Genomic DNA, 16,162 nt, shown 5'->3' with positions numbered 1-16,162 from the left:
GCTTTGATACAGTCATTTTGGGGGGTATTTAGTTGTTCTTTTATAGGAGTTGAAGAGCAAGAACAAAGCAATAGTCAGTTTCAAAGTGCGGCTCAACTCCCCCTCTGTTTGTTGTTCTGCTCATAAACATACAAGCTATTTCCTTTCATCTGCACAGGCTCATACAATATGGAGATCCCACAATAGATTTACACCAGATTTAAAGATGAATGTGCAGAGCTGTGGTCAAGCCAGAGATCTTCTGGCCTAAGAAAGATCTCAATGTCCCTGGCTGGAATTAAAAAACAAAAAAACAAAACACACACACACACACACGAAAGCTCTTCAAGACCAAAAAGGCTTTAACAGTGAAAAGGAAAAGAGGAGCATCTCTTACCCAAATTGTTAAAACCCACAAAGATGCTTGAGATGTCTAGTAACAATGCAAAGAGCTTTAATCTTTACATAGGGAATGGGGAAAATTTTCCATAGGTGGTCGGATATATGGGGGGAGCTGACAACACAGGGAAAGGGGAGATGCTCATGATGCCAGATACTCTATGTGGACCTGAAACTGCAACTCCAATGGTTCTGCGAAACTACTTGCCTGAAATACTGTTTTGATAAATAAGCCATATCCTTGTGGAATTGAAATCTCCAACTGTTTCACTGGCACGGACATCTCTGCAGTGACAGCTCATGCCCCAGATTGTGGAGTTAACTTGAATTAAATTTCAGATGTGGGGGAGCTAAGGGAGGGGGGTGGTGGCAGTGGGAGGTTTATGAACAGTATGCTGGGGCTCTGATGTTGTCATAACCAGATGGCTTCAACTGTATCATTTAAAACAAAAACAAACATGCCCAGAAAGAATGAAATAATGACAGGAGCATCAAGTAGCTTTACCTGTACCTGAAATCCCAACAGCTTTGTACTCACAGTAAAGCCCAAGTCGGAAATTCCATAAATACTGAAGATCCCAGAAGAGACCTTCGTCCTGACAGAAGCGAGGTGCCAGGACTGCTATCCTCCTGAGGGCATAGTCCCTGAACTCACCAGCCTCTCAACCCACAGCTGTCTGTGAATGAAGAGGAAAGCAAATCTGAAGCCTGGTTTGTCCTTCTGGAACCTCTGAAGAACAGGCCAGCAGAGGCACCTTTCCAGAGCTTTGTTCTTGCTATTCCCACAGGAAGGAAGCTTTACTTTCAGTTTTGTACCTAAACATTTCAGAAATGGAACTTCCTCCAGTTAATTACATAATCTTCAGGATACTCCATTAGAAGATCTGGCATTCAATAGTTGTGTGATCTGAGGCATGTCCCTTCTCTGCGTTTCTGCTTCTCTCATCTACACAGTGGGAAGATGCCGTGTCTCACCTGTCCTACCAAGTTCGTCAAGTTATTCGGAAGTTCAGATGAAATACTGTATACAAATTTAGCTGGAAAAACCTAAGAAGATACGGGTAGAGGAGACTTTCGAGTTCGCCTGGATCCCTGGACTTGTGTGCTGATCTGGAAAGCTAGGACGGAGGAGGCGCAGGACAGCAGCCAGCAGCCAGCACATGTAGAACTGGGTACTTCCTCACACAGGGGACACTTCCCAAGGGAAACTGGGAAGTGCAATGGAATGGTTTCCAATAAACTAATCCTGCCTTTGATTATATTAGTAACAGATCATATTTATCCATTCTAGAGGCAGTAAGATAAATGAAAGTTGGAAAATGTACAAAATCTAAGGTCCACTGAAGGGAACTGGAAGGTGAAATAGGTTGAGGTTCCATCAAAGGTAAAAAATACACACGCTGGCCAAATAGCTGATGCATTCTTCAATATATCCCACTGTCCTAACAGAGCCACAAAAAAGGCAGACAGAGAGCCCCAGAAGATTTTTGTGAGCTCAGATACTAGCTTTTCTGGAAACACATCAAGTCAATGACAGAACCAGTTAGAGACAATAATTTCCCTTTATTTAATCTCCACATTTATGTCCCCTGGATCTTTTTGTATTTAATTAGGAGAAGGGAGGTGGGGATTAGGTCTTAAAACATACAGGGTGCAGAAAAGCCCACTACCATGACTTGCCTTGGCACAGGTAGGGGCCTGATCCCTCATCAGGATATGGACTGTGAGATACTCAGGGAGGACAAGAGACTGGCAGATGCTGATAGCTCACAAAGAAAACTTGAAATTACGGAGTCTCAACAAATCCCTACGGCTCATTAGACATTTCAAACATAATCTCTGCAAGCTGAAAACTAGGACTTCAAAATCCCTTAAGCAAGGGACTCAGACCCAAGAGACAAGGCAGGTGAGTGAAACAAAAGACCAGAGATACCACACAGTACAAAATAGTAATTATTTATATTTTCAAAAAGAAAAAATTAACATTTGGAAGTTCTCCCCTGGAGGAAGAGGGGCTAGTCAGAAGGAACAGAACTGGCTCCTATGCAGGCGGCAAGTCAGGTACAAACAGCTGAGCAATCTGGGCTGGGATTTTATCACACAGCATCTTTAATTAATAAAATTTCCTTCTCTCTTCTCTTCTTTTGTTCTGTTTTTGTTTTGTGTGTTTTTTTGTTTGTTTGTTTTTTAGAAAAAGGGGCGGGGGAGAAGAAATAAAATCAGAGAAAAATGCCCAAAAACATTTTCCACAATATCTAAAAACAGAGAACCATAGTTCTTGTCAAGACAGTATGAATTCTGGATGAGTTATTTTTTTCCAGTTTTCAACACCAATAAAGATTTTTGCAAAAGCCACCACATCAGAACACTCATCTTCCAGATCAAATAACCTTCCCCTTTTGCCTTCACTTGTCATTTTTCATAAAAGGATAAAAGGATGCATTCTGTTCTTGCAAACAGTAAGTGCTAATAACAAGAGAGCTCTTCTGATGCTTGTATGGTGGTGAGTTTTCACAAATATCCAAGTTTTAGCACAGTTGGAAGGACTAAAATTTGTTTCTCTCAATATAAATACTACTGGAATCCACAAACTGATTTTTGAGAAATTCTGCAAAAATCTTTTCTTCTTTCCTTTTCCCTTCTGTTAAAACTCAATGTCCTTTCTTTTTTTTTTTCCTTTTTGCTCCAGGCACCTGACGATTTATTCTGCTCAGTCAGATGCAGACAGGTTTCTCCGAAGTACCACCGCTGGGATGTCCTCGGGCCAGCGCCTAAACTGAATCCCCACAGTATCAAACTCGGCCAGGCCAAAGGGAACACAGTGACGCAGCAACAGGGTTTTCATTAGGTTGAACAGCCCCGAGTCCTGGGCCCTTCCCTCCCCCCGTTTCCCCCAAGTTATTTAGTGCTGTTTTAAAAGTCTGGGGCCACAATGCAGTCTCTTCCCCTCACAACAGAGTAAAAGCTCCACAGATTGCGCTGTCTACCTGGTGGTCAGTGGCAGCAACAGTGGCTGCTGCTTCTGGAAATTAAACGGAGTCTTACAACAAGCAGGATCTTAGGATTGCTTCAGGCGTTTGCGTGGGGGTCCCAGAAAAGGGCACTGTGCTGAAGCCAGAGAGCGGTATGCCTCAGCCACCAAGTGGGGATGTGACACCACCATTGACTTCCACCCAGAGGTCTCCAAGACATCCGAAGCATGACTAGGAGAAATGTGGAGAAATGGGTTACCAAAGGGAGTGAGCAAGGGATGAATTCAACAGCCACCTAGATAGCCTAATTTTCCAGTGTTAGGTATAAAGTGTGTCAATGCAAGAAACAGACAGAACCCTTAATATGCATGAGAATTTGCTTGTTAGACAATGCGCAGACTGGTGACTTGCCTGTGGCTGTCGTCATCTGAAAACCAGGACTTTGAGCCACTATATTCTCAAAAACAAAAAGCGGAATGTTCCCCAGGCCCTCAACACTGCCTATGTTCCTTATATTCACCGGTGATGCCCATCATAAAAAGGAGCATGGGCTCCCTCAGCCAGAAGCCCTGAGCTTCTGTTGCCACTCACCAGCCTTTAACCACAGGGCAGATCAGAGCCCAGGGCCTAGGTGATTATCAAAAAAGAGGAGAGGATAACCATACTTCATTCAATGGTTAATATCTCAAAAGCACCAAGCAAATTGTCCAGCACACAGTAAGCACTCAAAGGAACTCACACTGATGGGTCTCTCCCCTCCTTCTTCTGCCTCACTTGATCACTCCTTAGAAAATAATTCTACAACTAGACCTAGAGGATGTTATTTCCTGTCTTTGGGAATTTTCTATGTTGAATATTGTTCACTCAATCATCTGGAATGTCTCAGACCTGTCTTGCCCCAGAACTGCTGTTGTGAGGGCTTTTCTTCTTCGGGTTTTTCCCAGCTTTTGCTCTCTCCATGGGGCAAGGGATAGAACATGTCCCACTGAGAAGATAGGTTGTAGTTACAATTCATCTTTCATATTATTATTCATATTATTTCATATTATTATTTCAGAAAGTAGTATTGCCAGGTCATTTGTCACTTAAGATGAAGGAACAGACCTAGTGGAATGAACATTTCTTTCTCAAAACAGTGTTATGAAACCAGCTCCTGATGATCCCTTCTCTTTTCCTCATTCTATAACTGAACGTGAGGTACATTTTACCAACTCATAAACATATCTCTATCCTCCTAGAAATCTACATGTCTTTTATTAAGTCACTGAGTGTGAAGTAAAGATACTATAATTTGGGGCACACAGCTTTTTCAGGCAAGTTATTTTCATCACTTCGATTCACTATGAGGAAGTAAAACACTTTACTCACCAATAGGATTCAACCCATGAAGGTAAAACCATTTTCCATACAGTCAATTGAAGGAGAAGATGAAAGCTCTATACTTACTGCCAAAAGGTTAATGAAGCTACTTGCCTGCTTTACCCACTAATTCAAAGTCTTTCTCATTTCTTCAGCTATCCAACTATTCTGAAAGAAGAACTTTGAAGATGCCAACTCACTAGTTGATGAAATCCACTGCCTGAGTTTTCAACTGATCTGCGCTGTGGAGGTCAGCCAGGATGAGAATTTCTGCAGCATTCTCCACGGACAGGTTACTGCAGAGGGCATCCTCACACATGACCTTTAAACGCTCCAGGGCATACTGTAAAACACAAGCACTGCTGTCGTCAGAGCAGCAACAGCTCTGGGCTGACCACTACTTTAGCTGTACCATCATATTAACTAGATACTTGAACAGAACTGCACAGACCATGAAAAGCTACTACTGCAATGATAAAACATAACCATATTCTTAAGGTTAGATGTTTAAGCTTGAAACGTAAACAGCTAAAATAACTTGGAAAGCTGCCATTAGAGTTCTAAAGTCTACCTATTAGAAAAATGGCAATTACAGGGTAGATCTGCATCCTGAAGTTTACTCTCCTCCAGTCTGTGATGAAAGTTGTTCTTAAAACTTTACCACTTAATGATTACAGTGAGGCATCAGTCTACTACAAGTCAACAGGGACATTACTGCAATCCCCTTATTCAGAGCCAGAAGAGGGTGAAGCACAGTCCTTTTGACTTAAGCATTGTCACTAGCCCAGCAGGATATGCCAACTGACCCATCAGGCTGTGAAAAGAAGCCTGTGGTGACTTTTACCAGCACCTCTGCCACTAGTTGTTTCTGAATGAGGGTCAACTAAAGGCCTCCTTTTAAATAGAGAAGGATAAATAGAGTCTTATTTTATTGGGGTTCAGGTTAAGCTTCTCAGGGTAAACGGACAAAGTGGCAGAGAGTCTAATGCAGTTTCAGTTTAAAAACTTGTATTTTCTAAGAAAAGGGCATAACTGTTCTCGAAATGGAAAGCCTGGGTTAATGCTGGGCACATCTGATCTACTTGATTGGTTCTGATACAACTCTACCACTTGTTCTCTAATATGAGATTATGAACTTACTAGGAACTTCAGGGATAGGAAAGAGGAAGGAAATACAAGGAGGCACAAAATAAAATGTCATTAATCAGTTCACAGGAAAACAGCTTGCTCTGAGGCTATGCACAGTCTCCTTATAGGCCCCAGCTTGAAGGCCCCAGAACTCAATGACACAATGCCCCTTCAGGGTGAATCATGGCAATCAAACCAGGACAATTTCATTGTTATCAATTCTCGGTAAGGAGGCAAATCTGCTGGCCCTGTGATCTCCTGCAGCAAAAAGAGAGGTTTTATTGGTTTTGGTGCAGCTTTTTTACATTTGAGTAACTGGAAAACAGTTTCCATGGAAAACAGGAATGACATTAGATAAGCAAGAAAGGAAGTTGCCGTTTTTGTTTTAAAAGGCTGGAAAAAAGGTTTAGTAAATGTTCAGTTTTTTATACAGTGCTGCCCAGACAATTCCTCTTATCCTTTCTCAATACATTCTTTTAAAAGGACTTTTACTGTGAATAGCTCTGATCCCTACTGCATAATTAGACAAAAGTAGCCATTCTTGTCCCTTGGGGACGAAGTTTTTTCTTAATTATGCTTCTGAAAAACCTGCCTAATGGCAGTACTTACCCAAGAGATGGAAATTGTGTCTCCCAGGCCTAACTGAGGAGTTTTGTTTTGTTTTTGGTCTAATTACACATGTCCCCAGGAGACTGGAAAAGCTTAGAAGAAGCTGTTTCAGCCTCTTGGGTAAATTCTAGATGTTTAGATCATTCCATGAAAGATTTCTTATTCTGTTTTCCTAAAACTCACAAAGAGGTGTAAAGGTAAAAATGTTTTCAGATAGGCTTGGAGCAAAAACTGTCTAGTGGGAAATTCTGAATGGAATTTGAAAATGCACCCTTCAATTACTTCTCATTCATAAATTTAAAGCACTGCTGTGATTCAACAGCTTTATCTTTTAAAACCACAAGTTAACACATTGTGCTGAAATGCTATCCTTGAAATGGCAGTTCAGGCTGATCACCATGCCCTGTGTCCTTACAGTAGGTTACCAGTAGGTTTTCCAGCTAGGGAGCAAGAATGAAAACTCAGGGACACAGCAGAAGTTTAATCTTGGCTCTGCGGATATACAACTCTGAGCCTTAGTATTTCTGTCTAAAAAGTGGGCCTTGCAATACTTATCCTTATGGAATCTAGAAGATGAGAGGATAAACACCTGAAGTGTATAAGCACAAGCGACTACTTCATTAAAAATCAGAGCACAGATCAGGCAAAATCATAATTAACTTTATAAAAGGCAGGTATTGGATTATGTCTTCTACTTTCCCAGAGCTTGCAGTGAATATTTTCTTACTGTCTCCATTAAAAGCAAGTTTCCCTTGGTCAGAATTGAGGTAGACTGGAAGGGTATGGAATTTTCACATTGCTTAATTGTACTCATAAAGTCTTGAAAAGTGACAAGAAGGATACGGTTACTGTTCCAATCTTCTTCATCAAGAGCACTGATTGCATTTACTTATCCCATCCTCTACATACACTCCAAAAAGCCAATCAATAAAGCTAAACCTCCACTATAAACACAGGCACTTTCCTCTGTCCTCAGGCACAAAGGGAGGTAGACTATCCCATGAGCAAACACTAGAAGGCTCTTGTGTCCTTAGACCAGAATCCACTTTTCCCACCAATGGGTATTGCAGCATCACGGCAGGAAGAGGGGGTGCTTTCAGCAGAGAACCTTCTTTCTCACAGAGTCTACTGCTGGCAGGGTCTACACCCTTTTCCCACCTTCACGCCAACTCCACTTGTCCCCCAACACAGGAAAAGCTCCCACAGGGTAAACACCAATTCTTTCACCCTTCCCCACAGGTCATGTGTCCACAGACTGCAGGGCCTACAAGGGTACTGAGTTCTCTCTCTGATGTACCTACACAATGAAAGTCCGTTTCCCAATGTGTGTTTCGGGGACCACTAATGTTTTTTTGTTTTGTTTTGTTTTGTTTTTGTTTGTTTCGTTTTGTTTTGAGACGGAGTCTAGCTCTGTCACCCAGGCTGGAGTGCAGTGGCGCAATCTCGGCTCACTGCAAGCTCCGCCTCCTAGGTTCACACCATTCTCCTGCCTCAGCCTCCCGAGTAGCTGGGACTACAGGCGCCCGCCACCATAGTCGGCTAATTGTTTTTTGTTTGTTTGGCTAACTTTTTTGTTTATTTGTCTGTATTTTTTAGTAGAGACAGGGTTTCACTGTGTTAGCCAGGATGGTCTCAATCTCCTGACCTCGTGATCCGCTTGCTTCGGCCTCCCAAAGTGCTGAGATAATAGGCGTGAGCCACCGCGCCCGGCCGCTGACCACTAATCTTGCAGGTGATCCTTGAGAAAAAGGATTCCAGGGTTCACTAAATTGGAGAAATGCTGTCTATCATAATTCCTGTTAGAAAATTCACAGTAACATTAATATGCTACAGGTTCTGAGAAATCCTGCAGTAAGACAGCAACTATTTGTCTTGGTTAAACTCAGCATTTTTCATAAGCCTTTCCCACCAACCTAATATCTGTTGATATTTCACCTTATTTTGGGAATCACTGACCAAATTATTTTAGGTAATCATCATATGTCTTTGATTCTAATATCTGCGTTTTTATTTTCACACTTTAACACTTCTCAAATTGAAATGTGTCTTATGAAGTATAATTTATTCTACTATTAAGCTATTAATTCTCTCATAATTTTGAAGAAATACTTTCTATTTCGATAACTACTTAGGTAAAAGCTGAAAGTGCTAACCAGGACACTAAGTAAAAGATTACAGCCATGCCTCAGTATCCTTAGGGGACTGGCTGAGTCCAGTGGCCCCACAAATACAAAAATCTGTGAATGCTCAAGTCCCTTATATAAACTGACGGTATTGGCCAGGCATGGAGACTTACACTCATAATCCCAGCACTTTGGGAGGCTGAGGTGGTCAGACCACTTGAGATCAGGAGTTCGAGACCAGCCTGGCCAACATGGTGAAACTCTGTCTCTACTACATGTACAAAAATTAGCTGGGTATGGTGGTGCATGCCTGTAATCTCAGCTACTCGGGAGGCTGAGGCAGGAAAACTGCTTGAACCTGGGAGGCAGAGGTTGCAGTGAGCTGAGATTGTGCCACTGCACTCCAGCCTGGGCAACAGAGTGAGGCTCCATCTCAAAAATTAAATAAATAGACCAGATGCGGTGGCTCACAGCTGTAATCCCAGCACTTTGGGAGGCCGAGGTGGGTGGATCATCGGAGGTCAGGAGTTCGAGACCAGCCTGACCAACATGGCGAAACCCCATCTCTACTTAAAATACAAAAATTAGATGGGTGTGGTGACGGGCGCCTGTAATCCCAGCTATTCGGGAGGCTGAGGCAGGAGAATCACTTGAACACGGGAGGCAGAGGTTGCAGTGAGCCGAGATTGTGCCATTGCACTCCAGCCTGGGTGACAAGAGCAAGACTCTCTTCTCAAAAAAAAAAAAAAGAAGTAAATAGACAGTATTGGCCTGTATCGTTATGTACATCCTCCTGTATACTTTAGATTAGCCCTATATTATCTATACTAACTAATACAATATAAATGCTATGTAAATAGTTGTTATACTATTTTGGTTTTTTATTTGTATTATTTTTTATTTATTTTTTTGAAACAAGGTCTCGTTCTGTCACCCAGGTTGGAGTGCAATGGTGCAATCATGGCTCATTGTGGCCTCAACCTCCTGAGCTCAAGTGATCGTCCCACCTCAGCTTCTAAAGTAGCTGGGACTATGGGCGTGCACCACCACACCTGGCTAAATTTTTTAATTTTTATTTTTGTAGGGATGGAATCTATGTTGCCCAGGCTGGTCTTGAACTCCTGGGCTCAAGCAACCCTTCCTCCTTGGCCTCCCCAAGTTCTGGGATTATAGGCTGAAGGCAGCATGCACCCAGCACCACTGTGCCCAGCCTGTTTTTTCTTGTTTCTTTTTTTTCTTTTCTTTTCTTTTTTTTTTTTGGAGACAGTCTTGTTCTGTTGCCCAGGCTGGAGTGTGGCACGATCTCAGCTCATTGCAACCTCTGCCTCCTGGGTTCACGCAATTCTCTTGCCTCAGCCTCCCGAGTAGCTGGGACTACAAGCACGCACCACCACGCCTGGCAAATTTTTGTATTTTTTAGTAGTCATGGGGTTTCGCCACGTTGCCCAGGCTGGTCTCGAACTCCTGAGCTTAGGTGATCCACCTGCCTCGGTCTCCCATAAGTGCTAGGATTACACAGTGAGCCACTGTGCCTGGCTTCTTGTTTCTTTTTTCTCAGATATTTGTGATCTGAGGTTGGTTGGGTCCACATGGATCCAAAGGGCTGTTTTACTGATAAAGTTTAAATACGTTAATAAACTCAAAAACATTTTTGTAAATTATAAAGCACAATCCAAACGTATTTTGAATCTTTACTATCACTGTGGTTAAATTTGAGATGGAAAAAAGAGGAGAGGTAAATGTCAAACTTATCCTTCTTTCCCATAGTTAGGTGACCATATAGTTTACTATTCAAAACAGGACATTTTTGAGAATAAAAAGTGTGCTATTAATAATTGTGTTGGAATAATATGTGTAAACCAGAACTGTCTTGGCCAAACCAAATATGCTCATTTTACCCACAATGCAATATAGAAGCCTGTTCACGAAACTCAAGAAGTCACAATAACTCCTAGTCCTGATTATTTTTCTATTCTTATCTTACCTTGTCAGCAGCTGCCAACAAATCATCAGCCATTTTGTCGAGGTTTGGAGCCTTCCCCGTGTATATGAAGCACATCATTTCCTTAAAAACTTCAGGCTCCACATCATTGATTTCAACTCGATTCTATGCCAGAAAAACTGAATATGAGAAACATTCCAACAGAACAAAATCCCTAAACTATTTTCATGATTTTAAGCTCTCGTGAGGAGAGAACCTTGTATCATTTAAAACCTAACATTAATGGGCCGGACACGGTGGCTCACGCCTGTAATCCCAGCACTCTGGGAGGTCGAGGCGGGCGGATCACGAGGTCAGGAGATCGATACCATCCTGGCTAACATGGTGAAATCCTGTCTCTACTAAAAATACAAAAAAAATTAGCCAGGCGTGGTGGCGGGCACCTGTAGTCCCAGCTACTCGGGAGGCTGAGGCAGGAGAACGGTGTGAACCCGGGAGGCGGAGCTTGCAGTGAGCCGAGATCACACCACTGCGCTCCAACCTGGGTGACAAAGCAAGACTCCGTCTCAAAAAAAAAAACCCCAACATTAAGGGAAAATTTCTTTGTCCAGCTTGATTATAACAGTCTTTTCGCCCATCACACGTTCCATCTTTGTTTTCTCAAACATAACAGCAAAACAACTCTTTGATTTTTTTTCATCTTTCTTTTCCTCAATTTTCTGAGTAAAAACATGTCTAAATACCCTCACCCAAAACTGTGTGGATGATCAGCCTCATTTAATAAGTCAATCTGCTTTACCCATAATACTTCTACACCACTTCTCTCTGCTTTCAGAAGGAGTTTAGGGACTCATACTCCATTTTAGTAACACAGTAAGAAAAAAATAATTAGGAAAATAAATCTGCAGCTAAAGTGGGAAATCATCTGACTCTAGACACCTGGCTAAACAGACATGTCTTCATCTTGTTACATACCTTTTTGCTCTCTTCCATTTCATGTTCAAACATGGCACTAAAAACCGGAGAACGAGCTACAAAGTGAAAGAAAAACAAACAGATAAGGCTATCACAGTGAAATCTCTTGGTTCTTTCCAGTCATGAGGGAGAGATCATTTTCTTTCCTATCCTACTGCTATAGGAAAGGTCTCTGCCTCAGCTTACATCAGAATTACAAAATTCCTCTCTTTATTTATAACAATAAGTAATACATAAAAGAAAATAAGAAACCACTACTTCCAAAATAACTTATCGTCTCTACTCCAACCATTCACATTTCAAGGAAATTACTTATATACGTTGGATGATAATGCTATGTTCTCTGTATAGATTTGGGGTTCAAATGGAAGGTCCCTTATGATCAAGCAGGGTGTTCTAATACCTACGTTTTTGTTGGAACTGACACCACACTTTCTGCACCTCCAGGGACCACACAGGAAGAAGGTCAAGAACTGGGCTCAGTGGCATCCACTAACCAGATGAAGTGTATGTTCACCTATGGCAAGCTGTCTGTCTTTCTAAGCTATGCATTCTTAACAGAGATGATATTGCCGCAAAGAGGTAGGGGAAAAAAAACTTTAGATTTTATAATGATTTGTGTCCCTTTAAAGCACAACCCTACCTGATAAAATCTCCTTCCTTAGTATTTTATTTCTCTCATCAGGGAGAATTTAAATTTAGTTTTTCTCCTTAGAGGCAGGGATAACGAAGGTTGAGAAACAGTGTTCCAACTCATGCTCATTCTAGTCCAATGAACACCATGAAAAATAATAATCTCAACCATGAAAAGTAATAAAATGGCTAAGAACTCAAATTTGTTCATGTTGTCAAATACATCAGGGGTTTTGGTGAAAGGTGTGATCTAACGATTACCTAAGAGTGAAGGAATGGACAAAATATATAGTAGAAGGGATTTGAGCTAACAGGGAACTGGAATTTTTGGCCTATAGTTTATGTCAGAAAGCACTAATTTTAGTTCTGCCATTTTCTTTTCTTTTCTTTTTTTTCTGAGACAAAATCTTGCTCTGTGGCCCAGGCTAGAGTGGAGTGCAGTGGCGTGATCTCAGCTCACTGCAATGTCTGCCTCCTGAGTTCAAGCGATTCTCCTACCTCAGCCTCCCAAGTAGCTGGGATTACAGGTGCCCACCACCACGCCTGGCTAATTTTTGTATTTTTAGTGGAGACGGGGTTTCACCATGTTGGCCAGGCTGGTCTCGAACTCCTGACCTCAAGTGATCTGCCCACCTCTGCCATCAAAAGTGCTGGGATTACAGACATGAGCCACTGCACCCGGCCTAGCTCTGCCATTTTTCTAACCACATATTCTTGGGCAAATTATTTAACCCTCTGAACTTCAGTATTTTAATGTATACCAAAAGGATATTAATTCTCATTTTTCTTATTTCAGAAGGGTTATAGACTATACAGAGAACTAAATAAATATATTTCAGAAATTAAAGACTAAAGGCCTGGGGCTTTTCATAAAGAAGGAAGGGTCCAAAGCAACCAGGTATTGAGGGTCCTTGGCAAACAGACAGCAGCTGATGCAACAGGAATAAATGAAATCACTCAGGGAGAAAAAGTGGAATGAAAACGGAACTGAAGCAGATCCTCAGGGCTCACCAATGTATAAAGGGATGGGTGCGGAAGAAGTAAGGAGACCACTCATCAGAAGCAACCAGAGAACCAGGAGAGAGGAGTCCTAGTATATGAACTAAAGTCCTTCAAATTTAGCAACTAGTAGATCATGTAATTTTGAAAAACTGCTTTCATAGCATGGAGGTGAACTGAGGATAAGTGGGAGGAAAGAAGTAGAAAGTGAATATGCTAACTCAAGAAACTCAGTTCTGGGGAAAAGAGAGAGAGAGACAGAATACTAGAGGGAGAAGCTTGGAGCCTGTTTACAGGCTAAAGGTGAAGAGAAAATAACAGAGAGATACTGAAGATTACTAGATAGATAGCAAGGGTATAACCGGTAGAGTAAGGTTTCTGAGAATGCAAGATGGGATATAAAACAGAGCAGAGGTAGAAAAAAAGTCTGCTTTGTCCACGAGGAAGAACACCTCCACTGAGAATGCAGGTGAGGTGAGAAGCAAGAGATGAGGGAGTTCCTACATAAGGGCTTCCTTTTCTTTTGGAGGAAGTAGGCAAGGTAATCTTTTAGGAGTTTGGAAGGAGTTAAAGAGTGGTTAAGGTTTGAGACAGCTACAGTTAAGAAAGGGAGTTGCCTAAACATCTGTAGAAAAACTATTGGTGGTGTTGAGGGCCTAGCTAAGTGTGGAGACGCTAACCAGAGTTACAAACTTCCTTGAGTTTTGTTTTTCTTCCCCCCGAGATGGAGTCTTGCTCTGTTGCCCAGGCTGGAGTGCAGTGGCATGATCTCCGCTCACTGCAACCTCCGCCTCCCAGGTTCAAGTGATTCTCCTATCTCAGCCACTGGAGTAGCTAGGATTACAGGCGCGTGCCACCATGCCCAGCTAAGTTTTGTATTTTTAGTAGAGATGGGGTTTCACTATGTTGACCAGGCTGGTCTCAAACTCCTGACCTCCGGTGATCCAGCCGCCTCCGCCTCCCAAAGTGCTGGGATTACAGGTATGAGCCACTGTGCCCGTGACTTCCTTGAGTATTACACAGTAACAGCCAGTTGTGAGAGGGTACAGGAAAATGTTTAGACTGAGGCAGTGTGAGGTTTTACCAGGTGTGTACTTTAGAATGACAGAGCTGAGGGTCTTAGTAAGAAGTGTGTTACTTGAAGGTTCACGCAATTTCCTGTTAGGTCTTCTGGTCCTAAGAGAAGTATGCGATGGTTTTTACCCTTCCCTGGGTGGTGAAGTCAGTCCTTCCTCATCAGTTCCTCCTTGGTGTCAGTCTCCCTGGTCTTGAAAACCATGGGTCTATTAGAGCAAGAACTGATCCTCCATGTCAGGGGCAAGAGTTTAATTCTTCTAGCATGTTTAAATTGAAGAGAGGGCTAACCCCTTCAGGGCTGAGGACTAGCTAGATGGCATTTAGTCCTGAGTATAGAATCCTCTCCATTACATCCTAAGCCCCTATCTAGGGGTTGATACCTGCTCTTAACTGGTGCTCTAACATCTACTTTCTAGGAGCAAAGGCATTCAATACCTTTGTACATCATCATCCATTCCTTGAAAATGATGGCCTAGGTCCACTACAGAGAGGAAAAACAGAAATCTCATTTTAGAGAGCAGCTTTTTTCGTTCTGAGCATTAATGTTACCAGAATACAAAGGTATATTTAGCTGTAGTTTGTTTTGTAGCTGAGTTCAAAAAGTTGAAGTTGTTCAAAAGGTGATTATGCAATCACTTGTTTTTCCTTAATTCACCAAAACTATAAAATTCCTCATGAATAAATACCAACCTGCTAAGATAGCTTTGTGAGCCTGGAATTCCTGGCCAGCAACACACAAGCAGCAGTCTGTGAACCGGGAATTCTCCCACAGTCCTCCTAACTCATCTGCCAACCGGCACTCAGGAACCTTTACCATGTTCATGGTATTCTGGCCAGAAATGTTGACAGAATCTTGCACAACACTCACCTGTGAAAGACAAGGAAACACAAGCCAAGCTTTTGTTACCAGGAATTTTTTTGCCAGCAGATAGAGAGATGACTTTTACCTCATTGCTGTAGTACATTCAGATACTAATATTAATCATATTATCTTGAAACCACCTCCACAAATCAAGGTTTTATCCCAGGATCAAGTAACTCCTTTTCTGTCACAATCAGACTTATTCTATACCATCTCAGGACAATGGGGAGAGAGCCCCACAAACCTCCTTCTCCTCCAGTTTCTAATAAGCTTCACCTCCCTCAGACTACAAACCTGGGCAAAGGTGCCAGAGAGACAAAACTGACAGAAACAAACGTTAAACCTCAAGTATTTACCTTATTCTGCCTTAAGTTCAATACAAAGAACTCCTACAAATATTACCATTTAAATTAAACTCTAGAGACAAGAATCTAATCCCCCCCCCTTTTTTTTTTTCCGAGATAGAGTCTCACTATGTCTCCCAGGATGGAGTCCAGTAGCATGATCATGGCTCACTGCAGCATTGACCTCCCAGGCTCAAGTGATCCTTCTACTCCAGCCTCTGGAGTAGCTGGGACTACAGGCACATGCCACTACACCTGACTAATTTTTTATTTGTTTACAGAGACAAGGTCTCACTATGTTGTCCAGGCTGATCTTGAACTCCCGGGCTCAAAGCGATCCTCCATCCTTGGCCTCCCAAAGTGCTAAGACTATAGGCGTGAGCCACTGCACCTCGCCAAATATAATAACTGAAGCCTATAAGAAGTTATTTTAATTAGGTCGAGAACATGCACATAAAATGCATCTTCTACAAGGCCTAGTAAATAACTGGCACTTCTTCAAAAATATTAGTTTAATGAACATGACATTACTGACCCACTGTCAGTAAGGACCAGACTTGGAAGATCTTTCTAGTAGTGAAAACTGGGTGAGTATCCCATACTTTTATACCTTTAGTCAGTTGTGATAATGACATACAAGATGCCTGGCTGTAGCTACACATGCACTTATAGCTTTGGAAGATAATGATGACAATAGGTTTATAAAGGAATCCCAACTTCCCACTATGGCTTCAGCAGAAGCATGTTTTAACTAGTTCAGC

The 16,162-nt window shown here is 42.1% G+C and overlaps 1 protein-coding gene across 6 annotated transcripts in view; it reads right to left on the bottom strand.

Moving 5' to 3' along the window:
- Positions 1 to 1,921: 1,921 nt before the first annotated feature.
- SPOP (speckle type BTB/POZ protein) overlaps positions 1,922 to 16,162 on the bottom strand; it is an 82,649-nt gene continuing 68,408 nt past the window's right edge. For 4 of the 6 annotated variants that reach the window (XM_003912711.2, XM_009190197.4, XM_003912714.5 and 1 more), the window contains 5 exons: positions 14,886 to 15,063; positions 11,487 to 11,542; positions 10,554 to 10,676; positions 4,910 to 5,052; positions 1,923 to 3,581 (listed from right to left, as the gene is read on the bottom strand). In XM_003912711.2, the coding sequence (XP_003912760.1) occupies positions 3,437 to 3,581; positions 4,910 to 5,052; positions 10,554 to 10,676; positions 11,487 to 11,542; positions 14,886 to 15,063 (645 nt within the window). In that variant the 3' untranslated portion in view covers positions 1,923 to 3,436. Of the gene's footprint in view, positions 3,582 to 4,909; positions 5,053 to 10,553; positions 10,677 to 11,486; positions 11,543 to 14,885; positions 15,064 to 16,162 lie in introns of all 6 variants that reach the window. The other 2 variants (XM_003912712.3, XM_021928983.1) reach the window with 2 other exon arrangements.

Source organism: Papio anubis, chromosome 17 (assembly GCF_008728515.1).
Source record: "Papio anubis isolate 15944 chromosome 17, Panubis1.0, whole genome shotgun sequence".
Classification (NCBI taxonomy): domain Eukaryota; kingdom Metazoa; phylum Chordata; class Mammalia; order Primates; family Cercopithecidae; genus Papio; species Papio anubis.
Note: the sequence above shows the minus strand (reverse complement) of the source record. Positions and strands in the feature narration are given on the sequence as shown.